The sequence below is a fragment of the Lepeophtheirus salmonis genome, chromosome 6 (assembly GCF_016086655.4).
Source record: "Lepeophtheirus salmonis chromosome 6, UVic_Lsal_1.4, whole genome shotgun sequence".
NCBI lineage: Eukaryota > Metazoa > Arthropoda > Copepoda > Siphonostomatoida > Caligidae > Lepeophtheirus > Lepeophtheirus salmonis.
Window position 1 is genome coordinate 40,258,274 of NC_052136.2, and position 17,934 is coordinate 40,276,207.

The window sequence follows — 17,934 nt, forward strand, 5'->3', positions numbered from 1 at the left end:
CCCACCCTGTTTTCAATAGTACATGTATTTTATCATAAAATTTTGTGATTATAAGTATTATTTAGTTTTAGAAATGTTAGTCCATTTTTTTTTTTTTTTTTTTTTTTTTTTTTTGCGGTAGGACAATTTACGGAACGGGTAATGCGGCAAAGAGCAATTAGGGACATTTGGCCCAAAACAACATAAAATATATTGATAGATTTATGGGATGACATATTTAAATTCGATTTAAAACGATAATATAATGATTAAGCTATAGAACAATTAATATGTTTCATGTGCATTACTTAAATTAGTCAGTATTTTCTTTCAGAATAATATTTTATATTTATTATAATTACCATTTAAGACCAAAGTGTAGATATTAATCAGATAATTAGATAACTATCATTTGCTACTAATACCAGTTTAAATATAAAATATCTCTGTGAATTGCAATTGCTCATGGGCCATGATGAAAAAAATGATATTATAAATTTTAAATATTATTATTCCTGGCTGAATACATGCTTTTAGTTATCAACACTATCATCATTACTATTATTTTCTTTTTTAATCTCACAACGCCATAACAAAGTCAATGGAGTTCCAAAGTAAAGTATTGTTCTCAAAGATTGAGTTAGAACTTGTGGAAAAGGATATCTTGCCTTGGGCGAGACTACAAGTAGATTCCAACAATACCTATTTTACCATTGATCCTAACCATGAAAACTTCTACTAGGAACGAAGAAATTGACAGCATCAGAACTCGGACTTGACCTTAACACTGTAAAGCTGGACTCAAATACAGCTCTGAATATTTAATCAAGTGGCTCTTTACTTTTTTCTTTAATTATATTTACTATGGAATATGAATTTGATCTATAATGAAGATGTGAAATAAGTTTTGAAAATATGAATATAGATAGATGTGAGTATAACATTAAACATAAATATTAATATTTGCATTTTTTATTGGTTGTATCTACTATGCAGTTTTTATTGATGATAAACTCGAATAAATGTGTAGCAATTTCATTCATCAGTACACATATAAGTTGTGCGTACAAATTTCTTTATAAAAAAGGATGTAAATGCCATGAATGGATAATATTTTCGCGGTTGATTTATTATTTACACCACTGGTTTTATCCATACCATTGAGACTGAATTGAAGTATTTGGCGTAGTCATTCATTGTTCTCAATCACCAAAATTATGAAAAAAAAAAAAAATTACTTCAGAGATAAAAGTGTTGGTATTTTCGAAGTAATTTGGAGAGAGCATTGTTATTCTGTTCAGAACATTATCAAAGCAAGTGACAAATTTGAATTGTTGATATAATGAGGCTTAGAATAAATATGCTTAAAAAATTAAACTCCCTATAATATAAGGATTATATTTTAAGCAAATGGAAACATTTATGTATTTATCTTACAATAAGGATGACTATAAGAAATAAAATTGAATAAGTTTTTATTAACAAAATGGACATCATTTTATCAAACTTTGGTAATGTCTATCACAATTATAAATTTAAACAATTTGGATTGTCATTGTTTTTATAATGACGATTGATTTGTTTTTTGAAATCTTACATTATATTGAATCTTATTCTTGCCCTTAACAATTTTGTAATTAAGAAGCTAATATGTTTTCAATATTTACAGTTTTAAAAGAAAACAGAAGCAATCCATTTTATTCGAAATGAAAAAATGTTCGAATTTTGTCAACTGGTATATTAATGTGTTACAAAGAAAGAAATCAAAGGTAAAACATCCCTTTTCCATGTTCAACTCCGGTTTTTCTTAGAAGAAGATGAAATCCAGAACAAGCAATAAAGGTTTAAAATGGAGAGCAGGGAGTAGAGTAAAGGTGGGTTCACTGAAACCCTAAGGACTCATTAATCACGCATAATTTATCCCTTTTTACTTTTATTATTACACTTCACTTAATAAACTATTTTCGAAAATAAAAAAATTACTACATAAGGATAATAATAACAATAAAGAGAAGAAATTGTGCTAAATTGTGGGTAAGGAATTTGGTGAAATCCCCTATACAAATTTGAAACTTTTACCGATGTTTTATGAAGAAAATTTGCTAATAACTTTTTTAATGTTTTAATTTAATTTAAGTAATGGAACAAACAAAACAACATCCTGATTTTGCACCCGTACGGGGATGAAGCCCAAGAACATTGCCAATCAGTTGGGTCTTCCTGTGTCACTGTTTATTCAGTTAAGGACAAATTTCAGTCATCTTGCTTTACTTGACAGCTTAAAGTGCATAGTTTGTGTTGAGTCCAACTTATGTGATTTTTGGACTGCCTCCATGTGACGCACATCATTACCAGATCTGAATGCATTGCATTACTGCATATAATAGAGTGCTTGCCAAATCTCTCAAAGGAATGTGGATCACGTGCAAACTTTTATTATTGCATCTTAGGAAACATGAATGAGACTTAGACCAGGAAAACTTACTCTATCTTTAGAATTTGTTTGGAGGTAGCTAATAATAGTTATATAGAATAGATTATAACTTAATTATATAATGACTCATTAAATAAAATTTCAAGTTGTTCTTGGATTATATGATAATTTATTGTTGTAGTCAGATTCAGTTATGCAGACTGAATATTCCTCAAAGTTGATATAATTTATTGTAAAAAAACATTAGTAAGACGTATCAATTAGCTTTATATCAAATGAACATCATATAGTAAAAAAGATCTTTAAAGCCTTTTATTAACGTTTTTTTAATATAAAAATTGGCTTTTTATTATAACTGTAACATAGGATTCTTGCTTTTGAAAGCAATAAAAACAAATTCTTTGTCTTATAATCTGATAATAGTAGTTTATATTTTTGTAAATCCTTTTTCAATGTCAGATTGGTTTGGTCTTTTTTTTAATTAAATAAAATTAGAATTGTTATAATTAATTAAATATTCAAACATAATTTAAGGTTTAAGCGATTAACAAAAAGAAAAAGTAACAAGTATATAATTGAACATAATCTTAGGGATCATTCATTCCTTTTCCTACATTCAAGAACAACAACATGGAATGTCCTGTATTATAGAAAAAGATGGGAAAATAATTGAGCAAAGATATTAACTGACACAAAGGGTATATTATGACGTCATATTTGTAAGTTTTTCTTATATCAATGATTGTGAATTTCACCTAGAGAAATAATATTCAACAGTGATTTACTCTGATGGTGTAATAAATAGTTGACCAATCACGTTTTTTTTGCTTCATATGACTTTGAAATTACAACACACAGTAATACCCGGTGATAAAATAAAATAGAGTAATACTTTGATACTCGAGTTGAATTCCTTCCTGGACGGAGCTCGTACGAAAAGGTAATTTATCCCCCAAAAATAAAAATAAACAAGAACTTTGATGGTTCTCTTTCGTCTTGTCACTAGCACTTGGCAAGCTTAATAAGAATTCAAATTTTGTGACACTGGTATCTCAATTATTTTTTGTAACTTTACTTCTTAACGTTGACATAACTGGGGTTTGTTCCTGTAGACTCAAGATTTTAATCTACTATATCCTTACTATGTCGAACGGCGAATCGGAGTCCCTGTGTAGTCTCAATGTATATATTTGTCTTTGCCCAGGATAGTTTTGCCATCTTTACGAAAGTTTTTAATTTTTTTTAATACTTGATTATTGACTACATAGTACTACCAACGGGGAGGGTTTTACTTATTAGTTTACTTTAGAAAAAAGTCTTATTAATAGTTAACATATTTACATAGAAGAATGAAAAAAATGACAATTGCAGCAAAATATGATATATAAATTATATGTACTATAAATAATGAAATTTGGCTGTGACCATTAAAAAAGTCTTAAGACTAAAATCAATAATTATTCAAATAAAATATATGTGAAAAAAATTTGAGTAGTTGAACTGGATTTGATCCATAAGAGTATTTCAAGGACATGGTATTCTGAACAAAAAATTTGGATTCTACGAGGACTTGCAATATAGACTCTTTTCCTTATTTCTGGAAAATATCTTATTGATAAATTTGTTTAATTGGTTCTATGTTCTGTATGTTTTTATGTGTTTAAAGGATTATGGAGCTTTTAGTAAGATTTTTATGAATTAGATTGGGTCAAATATGTTACGCAAATGAGTTCCATTAAGATAATCCCACCATCAACATTTTTACTTTTCTAGTCGTAAACACAGGTGTAGGTGATAATAACTTTTTCTAGGGTTACAACAACTATACTTTTGTCCATATAACTAGCAGTCAGAAAAATATAAGCTTTTAGCAAAATATCTTAACAAGAATCCCAAAATAGCTTGTAGGTTTGTAAATTCAATGAAATAAGTAACTTCATTGAATTTACAAACTTATATAAAAAGTAATTCCGAGTACTGTCAGCACCCATATTGCACAAAAAAGTATCCTCATAAATTTACCAAATTGTTTTCTTGGTCTTTTTTTAGTCACATGGCTTTATAGCTCAGTTGAAGAGTGAAACAAAGCACTGACTAGGTACCCCAAGACAGGGTAGTACAGCAACTTAATCCCATTTCACAAGTTATAGGTTTAAAAAGGAACTAAGGGCAAAATCTAACATTAGAAAAAAAGAAATATTATGTTATGTTACTACTAATAAAATACATTGGATATGAAACATATTTAAATTGGGGCGAATCATTTTATCTCTAAAACATTAACTACTTATTATAATTATTGAAATATTCGAATTAAGTGTATTCAATTTCAATACATTTTCACGAAGCCTTACATCGCTAATTTAGTAAATACTATTTAAGAAAATTAAAGTTAAACTGAAAAAATCAATCAAATTCAAACTTTTTTTTGACAGAAAATCTTTTGAAGTTGTGATTTAGCTATAATATAAATAATAGAAAAGAATAAGGAAACAATAATAGCTTCCATATACTATTTTTCATTTTACGGGTTTTTGTATGAATAGACACATTTCGTGGGAAATGTATGTAAGATAACTTAATAAATATAATTATAATTAAAATGCTGAAATGTTTTTGATCAATTGTTATTACCTTAAATTTTGAGCCCAAATTATTATTATCAATTACTAACCGAAAAAAACTAAAAAAATATTGATTTAAAAAAAATTCAAAAACTTCGACTTAGACCGATTTTTATAAAATAAAACATTTTCTTTTTAACAAGAGAAAGATTATTAAATCAAATAATCATAAAATTTTAACAGGTTATTCATCTAGTGGCCATTATAGGCAGGGAGTTTGTTAAAAAAAATTGAAGATGGAGGGGATTTGAATACTATTTTCAAATTTTCTTACTGATATCTACTATTTTGTTTTTTTGATAATAAGATTAAGCTTTTTCAATCTTTACAAAAATTATATAATACCTTTTAAATAAATAAATTGGTTTTCTATCTATAAAATAACTTCAATTTTGACCGACTCAAAAAAAAAATTATTTTTGTTTTAACAAGATTATAATTTCAAGAAACTCTGACTGTTCATCTATTTAGTGCCCGTTATAGGCCGAAGAAGCATAATAATTTTTTTTGAAGAGAGGGAAAAAGGGGTTTGATTTTTTTTTTCGTAATTTTATGTCAGACATTTCAATTTTTCTCAAAAATGAAATTATAACTTTTGATAAATAATGAGTTTCATTTTAAATAACTTATTTTTATTAGCGCGTTAACAAAAGACAAAAACATGTGGCATTCACTTGGTAACAGGTCCGGGCGACATGGGGGATGCAAAATAATCTTCCTTAAGCTTCTGGAGCGTTATCAAAGATGTGTGCGGCCTGGCATTGTCTTTATGACTTATTGTTGTCTCCTATTCACCAACGCTGGCAGCTTCTGTTTCATTTCCGGCTTCAAAAAGTAAAGTTGTTCACAATAGAGAGGGGAAAAAATCCGTTCGAAACACTGTTGTGCAACATGAATCGAAAGAGTATCGACCTCGTGTACATCGCAAATTTTCTTGGTCGACTACGACCCGTTTTTCCTTTTCAGGTAAGAAAGGAGTTAAATATGGCAAGTTTGTTTCTTTGAGACCTCCATAATCAATGCATGATCATTCACAACTGAACTAGCTAAGCTAATTCACTCCGAAAAAGCGTTTGTAGTTCACATTCACACCTTTAGAACACTTTATCGTATGATTCAATGTGACCAAAAATGAAGAAGATATACTAATTTGAAAAATTACTTTTTGCCCAACCTAATATATTTTTTAGTATTCGGTTTATCAGTTAAAATATTGTGTGATGTGTCTTTATTAATTAAAGGAGTCTAAGGTGTGTAATTTTCGTAGCTTATCATGCATTATACAAAAAAAAATTAACCTAGTAGAATTGATGACAAAAATTAATACACTTGAATACTTTATCCCTTTAGATTTGAATGATAGTGTGTTGTGATATAATTTACCGATATAAACATAATAATTATCTTAATAATTCTCAATTTATGATTTTGTGACCTACAAAATTTTTTTTAGGAAAATATATATTTCTAATATATAAAATATTTAACTTAATTTTTTGCCTTGAAAAATATACAAAAAGTACAGTTTGTCTTTTATGTCTCCATATTAAAAAATTTTTATTCATTTCTCAATTTTTTTTGGAACCGTCTTCTAAATACAAAAAATGACCCTTGCATTGTTCAATAAATTCCTTCTTTTTGAGTACAACGACGAAAATTATAATTTCTCTTGAAGTAAAGACATGTAACATCATTATATGCTAATATAAATATTATTTTAAGAAGATAAATATAACAAGAGCTATTTAAAACTTGTTGGTTAAACTTTGTGTATTTATTATGTTATAAAGTGTATTGATATTAAATTAAATGTTGCTCTTTGTTCACTATAAAAACATAGATTTAGGGGTAGAATGGTTATTTTCATGTTAATAAAAATAAAGATAATCAGGATCCACTATTTAAGTCCTTTGTTGACTAGTGCATTATTTATTGAACTTTTATACAACAAGGAAAAGTTAGATTTTTAACCCTTTAAACAATAAAAACAAGGTGTAAAGCTTGTTTAACTGATGAACCAAATTCTAGTAAATATAAATCGTATAGTTTGAGACTCATAAAATTGTATAAGGGACGAACAAAAGGCCAATTTTATTTTTATAAAATTATTAAAAATAAATTAAAATAGCCTATTCCTCCCCGAAATTAACTTAATACGGCCAAACATTGCTAATTTTTATTTTTTGATGTTTCTTGTAAAAAAAGTTACATTTACAAGAATATTTGTTGAAAACGAGATAGTCTTTATTTGTATATTTTACAGGGAAAATTCTTACCTAACGGAACAGCATATAGATAATTATTCAAACATCGCGTGTCCTCATCTTGTGATAGTCCATAGCAATCAAGATCATAATTGATTTGTAAATCTGTTTGGTTGAATGTGTCAGAAGAAATATTCTCCATTCTGAAACAAATTGTATAGTTTTAAGTATTATTTAATAATGTTATTTTCCACTGCCTTGTATCTATTGTCGTCCTTGATTGATTTTTGTGACACTTTTTCACTGATTTTATTTAAAGAAAATATCCGTTTTTTAGTATCTGTATGTCTGTCAGATTCCCTAAACAATTTCCTATTAAGCAACTACGAAGAAAGAAGGAGAAGGAGATTGAAAGAAAAGAACCGTCGTCGGTAGTATCAACGGTTTGAGGAGAAGGAAACATTTCTTTTTTCTTTCCACACTCCTTCCCCCATTATTTTTCCTTTCATAACCACAATACTTTTTTATTTATATATTCTATATTTATTTGAGAAGTTAAATGTTCTCTTAAAAATGCTCATTTCTATGAGGTAATGTCCTCTTTTAACTGTACATATATATGTATATTAGTCCTTCTATTTTGTGCTTATGATTTAAACAAACTTTTGTATATATAAACCTTCCGTTAGTGAACCTCTTCTTTATAAGGGAGTAGGTGAACTGTGTAAAAAGAGAAGCTCCAAATATAATACATATTTAATTACAACGTAAACAGTTGAACAGTTGAAGGAATATTTTCAAAAAAATTCTCTAACTTGCCCCTTTGGTATGAGTATTGCAATTCCAAAAATTCTGCCAATAAATAAATATTGTCTTTTGGAATTGTTAGATGGAAGTGATTTGTGTGATTTCATTGTTCGGCCATACCATTATATTAACCTCAATTGCAATGCTACTTCAATTTTTAATAACCAGAATTGGATCAACGCCACTGAGCCTTTTATCACATCAGTCAACCCCCAAAGTCAAGTGATTAGTATTTTATAACAATATATTAGAGACACTTGGTATCAAAAAAAAAAGAATTAAATATTAAAAATGAATAGAAACGTCAAAATAAATACGAGTTATGCGCAATAACAAAATATTTATTGGCAGCATGTTTGGAACTAAAATACTGATACCATGAGGTAAGTTTGAAGATAATTATTTGAATATTGTTGCAAAATATATGTTTAATCTATAATACTTAAAAAATTAAAAAACTTTTAACTGGATTTAAATAGATAATTTTTAAGAAACATTATCCATTTTCCCCCCTACATTTTACAGATTTTTAAATCAAAATACGTTCGTAAAGGACCATTTTTTACGTTTGATGTTCATTATCTTGTTAAAAGGAATACAATGCAAAATAAAAAAATATTTGGCCATACTAAATTCCCAACTTTTGTCATCTTTGGAAATACCCTACAAGATATACTTAGACAGTTCCTTTTATGGAAAAAACATGATATATCTTTATCTTTGGTATAAATGTCTAAAAAACTCATTACAATATTTGAATTTTTGAATCAAATTAGTACCCTTCAGTTTTTGATGAGGTTAAATCGATTTCACAATATTATGCAAATAAAAAATTTTATAGCTTAGAAAACGTGAAAGTAAGGGAATTCAAGAAAAGAAAATTCAGATCGTACCCACGAATAAGTGCAAAGAAATCAATGTTTTTGAACAAATCTAAATATTATAATTCAATAATTTTGGTCAACTTTATATTGCCCATATCTTTTTTTTTGGGGTCTTCCTACGTCAAATCGATCACTCGTCAGAGAGCACCATCTCCGATTCGTTTGAAATTTTGCATATAGCTTAATATTGAATAGAAACTCAAAAATCTACATTTTTAGTCTTCTTTGATCTCCATATCAGGAGTTAGAGCCTCCTAAAGTTCCAGCCTCGAGGCCAGCACCCATGTTTTTAAACAGCTATTTCTCTTGTGTTTTTAATGATATCGATCTAATTTAAACGTGATTGGATAGATCACATTGATTATTCTATATTTTATACTTTTACCCAATAAAATATCTCTTTGACCTTGAGGTCAAATATTTGACTTTAAAAATTTCAAACATGGTATACTTCAATTTTTCTCAAATTTTCATGAAATGGCCGTCAACATATATTAATTAATTTCAAAAAAGTTTTGGGGCTGCTTTCAAATCAGGGTCAACGCTATAAGTGATAAGTCTATAAATCAGAAGGTAACATTTAGACTTGTTTAGATCGAACGGCGATTCTGCCAAATATTCAAATATCTTTGAATATTTAATTATTAAATTGATCAAACTCACATTACCACATGCAAATAAGATAATATAAAGTGCTAATGGGTAGTAGTTCCAAAACAGTGTGTATTGTGACAAGTTCTAGTGACCCCACACGATTTCTGATAGCCATACATTATTTGCGATACCTTATAATAATCCAAATACTTGGTTTAATTGAAATAGCTATGTTAAGAAATTTTTATTAGTCAATTTTATCGCTCTTCTAAAATTGCAAGCGCGCACCCACTCTTGATTGTTATTCAAATCAATGAGCGCGCTCCAGGTCTCCGTCGAGAATTTAATTTTGAGCGGCGCTCAATTGAGCACGGCTCACTAATGCATTGGTTATATGTGTATAGGCTAAGATAATTTTTACATTCAAATATACTGTATGAGTTTAATACAAAGGGGGGGGGGTTACTTATTTATTTTCAACATGGCAAATCATTTTCAAAATGGGACATCAGCGTGGCAACTATTTAAATCAATTAAAAGTTTGTAGGGATCCATTTAATAAACATAAAACACGAAGCCGGAATAATATTCGATTGTGTCCTGAGGACCTTGTCAAAAAACGGTCGTTAACATCAAGAAATATATGCATCAAGCCCTTGAAAACGACACAATGGTCTTAAATTCTTCTAATGAAAGTGATTCAGACGAACCTAGGAATATATGCCACCCATGCTAAAAGCTAAAAAACGAAAAACCTCCACAAATAGATACTGCCATTGAAAACGACACAATGGTCTTAAATTCTTCTAATGAAAGTGATTCAGACGAACCTAGGAATCCCAAACTTGCAGTTTTGGACTTCAATAAATGTTTATCTGCATTAGGAGAAAGTCCTACAAAAAGGGTTAGTCATATGACTTCCAAATATGTCCAAGAAAAGGGACAAAATCATCGAAAGCCATTTAAAACAAATTGATAAATATTTATGGAGGAATGGATTTAGTTTCGGATATAAATGCTGAAGAAGAAACTACAAACGTAATAAAAGCTCAAGAGTTTGATTAACTCATCAAAGATTTACAGGATAAACAGGATTTACAAGATTACAGCCTCGAGGCTGGAACTTTAGGAGCCTCTAAAATTTTAGATTTTTGAGTATCTATTCAATATTAAACTATATGCAAAATTTCCAAAAACAAATGTAGATGGTGCTGTTTGTAAGAATGGAGCCAAGATCAAAAAGCAAAAGCATCTCATAAATTTGTAACTATACGAGAAAATCATCACCTCTTCAAACAAACATATCCACATTGTACAAAGTTTTTTTTCTGAGGTTTTTACTTAAAAGTAAAAATGTGTCTTTTTTGATCGATTTGGTGTGGAATGATTTTTTTTTTCATCACTTAATGTATTTTATCTCTATACTCACTCCTCAAATTGATAAAAAAAGAATTCGAGAAATCAAATAGAGAAAAAAAGGAACGACTTTTAAGTAATAGAATTAATTCATTTCATAAAACTATTTTTATTTGCGTTCCCCCATTTGTACATAATCAAGATAGAATGATTGTTTTCATAATTGAGTCACAATTATATTTTCATTATTCAATAAAGTATTTTTCATTTCTACCAACTAATTATGCTAACTTACGCATTCGAAATGTCGCAAGTTAAACGTAAAATATCAAAAATATATTATCGAAATGAATAAGCATGATGAATTCATTAATTTCATTTAAAAGACTATTTCAGATTCATTTTAAGTGTCAAAAATCAAAGGCTAAAAGCTTGTGGCCACACAATTTTGGGGCACTTCTTTCGGTGCTAATTATTTCAGCTTAAAACCTTTAGGTGCAATATAGTTTCATATTCATTAAAACGTATTTACATCTAAAATACAGGTAATTCCAGTCAGATCTGCAATTCATAAATGAGCAATATTTTTATTAAGAAAATATATTTAAGGAGACAGAATATACTTGAATTAATATTATTTGAAGTAAAAAAACACATTTAAAACATTCATTAGTTGATGTAAATTCACAAACTAATTAGAGAATAAATAACTTGTATCATATTATATATCGATTATAGTTACTTTCAATCAAGAAATATATATATTTATTTTTGATTAACAAAACTAAAGTTATTATACTATTCAGGTTTATTATGATTTACAGATTTTTGGAAAACAATGTTTTTTACATGGTTAAGACGATTATTTATAAGGATTTTGTATGGAATAAAATACTTGAACAAACGTTCCTTGAAATAATGGGTACTACACTAGAGGGAGAGAAAGGCATCGGATCATGCAAAATAATACGGATAATTAAGGATATAAGCCATTCTGGGGGGGGGGGAATGAAGTAATTATTTGGGAATTGGCGGAGAAAGTTTTAGAAAGAATAAAATGGCTGGAACCAGTTTTAGAGAATAACATATTTGGCATACATAAAGGAAACGTCAATCATAAGAAAGATGTTGTTCTTGGGAGATGTTTTTAATAAAAATGGTAAATTTACGAAAAATTAAATTTTGGAAAGAGAAAGAATTTTAAAGAATGTTGTTTTGAAGAGAAGATAAATTGTGGATAGGGATATTTTTCTTAATTGTATGAAAATGATAGAAAACAATAAGCTGAGAATGCTTTTAGTGGGCAAATCAAAACGAAATCAATTTTTAGATCAAATATAGAAAAGGAAATCTATGGTTGGCTTTAATGCCTCGGTCGGGGAGATAACCAGAGAGCTTAATCAGATGACAGACTATTCATTATTTTGGAAGAAGTACAAAGTGGTTACCTACTTAGTAACCTTGGGTAGTTTATATAGCAGAACATCAGAAGAAAGAACATGTTTCTTCTTCAAAAAATCACTGGAGACACCCCGAAGCTTTTTAGTCTAGTGTCCTCATATAATTCGTATAAAGACCAAGTAATTGAGTTTTTTTTTTTTTTTTTTTTTTTTAAATTTTAAGTTGAGTCTTGTCCATAAAGATTTATTTTTATAACAGATCATATCAAGTGAAAATTAATTACAAAAGTACAATTTATGTTAGACAAATTTAGATGCACCAGAACACCATTGCCTAAGGATTTTACGATATTATTGAAGAATATTGTATTTAATATGTTAATAAATTAAAAGTAATGCTTGTAAAAATAATAAGTTAATAAGTGAAAGTATAGTTATAGCAAGGTAAAAAAACAACAACTATTCTCTGATGATACTAACATATTAAAGGATCATATCATCACTAATTAATATAATATCACCAGTTTTGTTAAATAACCAAAAACGTCTTTCCTTCACAGAGTTTTCAGATGATGATTATTCTATTTACTCCTTAATTTGTGTTTGTTTTATTTGACTGTGAATGCAGAAAATAAGCTGTCTTAAACATACTGCTCCCAAAAGGCCCTACTAATTTAAATTTCTTTTTCAAGATTGTTTTTATGTTGAGACACAATATATTAACTCTTAAATGTTTTAAACAAAAAATAAAACTACGGAAATTAACTGCTACAATAATCATTCAAAATTTATACCCAGAACTAGGGTTGGTGGAAAAACAACACACAATATATTTATAATTTCGCTGGTCCTTCAGAAAATAACATTCGGTTAGCTGCAGCTTAGTAGCAAGTCACTTCTATGACGTTTTGAATCAACTTATTCATTTGCATCAACTATCTTTATGCTGACTTTTCTTTTTAGAGATGTATGATTGACCCGTCAGCACAGAAACAAGCTAAAAATGTTCTTTTGAAAGCTGAGTATATTCTTTGACTTTGTTATGTTCCATAATTTATTTTTATTAAAATTTGTTATTATTAACTTTTTAGAGACGACAGTCTTCTCAGATTGGCAAATTTTATTGACCATCCAATATCGAGGGCAATATAAATTTTTTAAATTAAATAAAGATTCTTAAGTATAACTGAAGTTATTCGGTACCTTACCTCACCCCAGAAATTGAAATACAAACCTTATACTTCTCCAAAATATAGTAGTTATATTTTGAGCTGTATGTATAGGATATTATGTCAAAAAATGCACCATTGATTTTGTTCAAGATTGTTTTTATGTTGATATCCCACATGTTTTCATTTATTTTAAAAAAATACCAAAAAAAATCTATAGAATAGGCCCAATCACTTTTTTTTTAGAAATTATAAGAAATTTACCATTAAGGGTTTTTCTTTAAGTAAAAATTAAAATTATATTTCTTTATTTTCATCCAGAAGGTATAAATTATTTTTTAGTTACTAATTATTTCAAGAACACCGGTTTTCAAGTTGGTTTAGCAAGTTCAATTTGCTCTTTTGTAAAGAAGGTCGGTCGTCAAATTTTTACTGGAAATTAAAGCAAAATAGTGGCATAATAACAAACTATGCAAAAGAAGTAATAATTGAAGTTGGTAAAATTCATGCAATTTCTAATTAGCAATGTATCCTCAATTTTTTGGACAAAGCTTAATATATGTATATTTATGTTGCAATTATCTTTGTTGTTAATAGTCCGTAATTATGGTTAATATATTCCTTTTAGTTAGATATATTTAAATATTCATGACAAAATTTGCTGTTTAGACAAAATAAAATTCGTGGGGTTTCTCATTTCTCAGTAAATTGCTCTACAACAAGATCCAAGAAAACCAATTTGTAATTTCGGGATACCTAAAAGTTTTGAAAAAGATCATCTCTATATTAATTGAAACCATTTACTGCTTGCAGTCTAGCTCTTCAGGGTAAACTAGAAACCAAGTGAGCCCATCTGTCTGAAATTTGTCAAATTACTTCTAAATTTCATTGTAATATCCAAATCAAATACAATTTTCTAATTATTTGTTCTATAATAATCGTTAAAATAGTAATATGTACATATTTGATTATAAAAGTGAGGCAAAATTTTCATTTATCCAAGAATTAAAGATGATAAATCTAATAAACCCCTCTTTTTATATTTCAAATAACCAGAAAGGAGGCTGTCGGAGATCAAAATAATTTATTTTAAAGAAGTAATCTCCTTTTTTTGATAAAAATAAACCTGTTAAGGTTTTAAGTATCATTAATATCCGGGTAGTTAATCTTAAATTATTTTAATTTTATATTTTAAGAAGAAAATACATATTTTAAGTAAATTATGAACTATGCAATATGTTTCCCCTTTAAAAGATGAAGTTATAATTACTTGTTGTATTTTAAAAAGGGCCAAGAAAAAGGGGAGAGGAGACTTATGTAACAACTAAATTAATGCTCTTGTTAACATCAGCTACCTGTTACATAATTTTAGAGGAAAATTAATTACTAATATAAAGAGTAGAACCAATGATACTTAAAATAGCATTCATTAAATATAAATCATATAGATATATTTAGATATAGAATATGCCACTAAAGCATGACTTAATTACAAAATCATGATTTTCATGAAGACAGGAAAGAACAACTTAAAACCAATTTAAAATATGTTTAAATACCATGTTTAGATATATTTCTATTCAATATCTCCTCCTTCACAAGCAATAGGAGCCTAAACACGTTGGCGAGCAGATTGACAATTACTGACGATGTAAACTGTGTTCATGGCGTACGATACTGTCATGAATGCCGCTTGGAGTATATCAAAATTTGGTGCAGAAAGAAAGGGCAAAGTGACACTATATTTGAGAAATATTCATCTAAATGTTAATTTAAAACTTTAAGGAAATTTTATCTAATGGATTGAAAAGAAAAAAATAAACTATTCAAAACCCAAGAGCAAGGATTTTTGTTAAGTTATAATGTGGCTGTTTGTATTTTCTCAAAGATGGTCAACCTCAAAAACGATAAGGATATGTATTCATATAATTTAAGTATAAGGAGAGGCCGTGAGCAGTTACAGCAGGTTTTTCATTCTTACATGAAAATGTTCAGTTATACAGTAGTGGGAGTCGATAATCAAATTTTTAGTGATGATCAGAAGTATTGGGAAATTTGTAATACTATGAAAAACTATTCTATGCCAATCTTTAGGAAGATTGAATATATTTTGGAAACTCCTCAAAACAGAAAAAAACTTTATTTTTATATATTTTGTTAAATTTTTTAACATTTTTTCTTTTCATAGGTTTGTTTGCCTCAGACGATAAACTTTTAAATTTGTCATTAAAATGGATGTAAAATTGAGTCTGCTTATTAGCAAATCCATTGACATCTAGATAATATTTAAAACAGATAGATTAAGCAATTCGCCCTTATTATCATAATTGATAACATAAATCTTGAGAGCCAGCTCTAGTAAGGCCATATGAGACTGTGGATGAAGAAAATATTTTTTCTGGATGATCTTGGTCATAGGAGTTACAAAAGAACACCAAGACAAGCCTGAAGCCAATTGATTGCGATAAGAGGTTTACAGCAGGAAGAAAATGGTGGAATCCGCGCCTAAAGTTATTATTTTGTACATTGATGAGGTGCATTTCGCCTTTGGAAAGATGGTGTTAACAGAGACACTTTATTTACCTTGCCTGAGCATGTTGGGATTCCCACCCTCCCCAATTGCGGGAAGGAAATGAAATCTAACAACCGGGAATTGATTATTATTAAGGACTAGTTGAAAGCCACTGTAGTTGACGATGGGCCATAGCTTAATCAAGAGCAGATGTGAAAGTTCAAATGCAAGTTGGAACAGATTGTTGTCAACAACAATTGGTCGATGAGGGAAAATAGTCTGTCTTAGTCTAGATAAAATGTATTGCCAGTAAAATAAATAACAATACCGTTTTAGTTAGTTCCTTTTATCCAGACTAAAACCGAGTGTCTAGCCTGAAACAAACAAACCTGTACCACCAATAACGATTAGAAATCTCTTTATTGATCATAAACCTGACTTATTATTTTTAACCCAAAATAATCAAATGATTAAAGGTTCGCTTCTAATGAAAAAAAAAATAATATATCTTACAAATTAATTATTTTTTAATCAATATTGTGTTATTGTCATCTGTATACATCAAAGGGAAACAAAAAAATTAAACATTATTGATAATCCTCATAAAAATAAGTACGGCACACTCGTTTCTACAATAGTGTGAATGGGGTTAATCAACCTTACAGAATAAATTAATTATAAAATTCTATATAATATAATGAAAGTGTATCATTCAACAATTTAAAAAATTTCACTGCAAATTAATTGTCGTATCGTATCATTTTGAGACAAATTAATGTTGGTAATATCATTCTGAAAAACATAGTTGTAAGTAATATGATTGTGAATAGTTTGATTGCAAGACCATATTATTGTGTACAATTTCATTGCAATTATAATTAGTGATGAAAATCGTGTATATTTTGGGCATGTTAAAAAACCAAAATCAATATGGTAACCATTTGAAGAATGTTTTGTAGTTGTGAGCAGCTAAGCCGGTATGACATTTCATTAGATCAGCTATAATCTGCTGTAAGAATAAAGGAGGTGAGAAGAAAAGAAACAAGGACATTGGCAAGAATTGCTGCAATGTCTATCCTTAAGTTTACTCTCCGTCTCTTATGAGTACGCACGAATTTTCAGTCGGGTTATGAATATTGTTGGATGTTGTAGGAAAGAAACTTCACTACTAAGGAGTTAAATAACATTAAAAATAGATGTAGAAAAGAAACAAAACAAAAAAAACAAAAAAATTAACAATTCCAACATGTTTATGTGGTACACATTGCGAGTCTATTTCAAAATAAATCCGAGTAAATGAGTCAAAATTAAAAAAATAAATTTCATTCATCCATGTTTTACCTTAAAATAAATCAATACAACAATTTGCGTGTTTATGTTACATTTGATTTCAATGTTATGGAATAGTAAATATCATGTTTAAAATCATTGAATATACATAAATAGGTACAGTAATTCATTTAAGTAGAAGTATTTTACTGGTAGTTAAATAATCGTTTTCCAAATTGATTTCTAATTTATCAAAGTTATTGTTTTTCCAATATTAAAACACATTTGAATATGAACTTTCTATAAAAGTCTTAGGACGGTTGTTACTCTGAGTAGTATGTCCTCATCATATTCGTAAGTAGATTCTAAAACAAATATTCAAAGACCAGAAATATCTGTCTTAAAAATATTTCTAAATATTTTGAAAGTGTGAGCTGCATCAGCAAAGAACAGCTAGCACTCTTTGATCTAAGTTCATTGATGAAATTAAGAATGTGGTACAATAATGGAGAAATGAAGGACTTCAGTTTGTCAAAAGTCAAAAGATTACAAGGAATTCTCTGCACCCTGAGTGTTGTATTTAGATGGCCTTACCTAGAAGAATTTTTGCCTCAAACGTCCTGGTGCAGTGCACAGATGCCTGCTGGATGTTTGAAATTGTTTTTTTCATTCAAAATTGTTCTTTTGCATCACAATTTATTA

The 17,934-nt window shown here is 28.5% G+C and overlaps 1 protein-coding gene across 2 annotated transcripts in view; it reads right to left on the minus strand.

Moving 5' to 3' along the window:
- The window catches only part of LOC121120034 (RYamide receptor), a 200,189-nt gene that overhangs the window by 88,617 nt on the left and 93,638 nt on the right, over positions 1-17,934 (minus strand). Inside the window, exon 2 of one of the 2 annotated variants that reach the window (XM_040714884.2) lies at positions 7,314-7,444. The exons of the other annotated variant lie outside the window; for it this stretch is intronic. Within the exon in view, the coding sequence (XP_040570818.1) occupies positions 7,314-7,443 (130 nt within the window). The 5' untranslated portion in view covers position 7,444. The remainder of the gene's footprint in view (positions 1-7,313; positions 7,445-17,934) is intronic. 2 annotated transcript variants of the gene reach the window in all.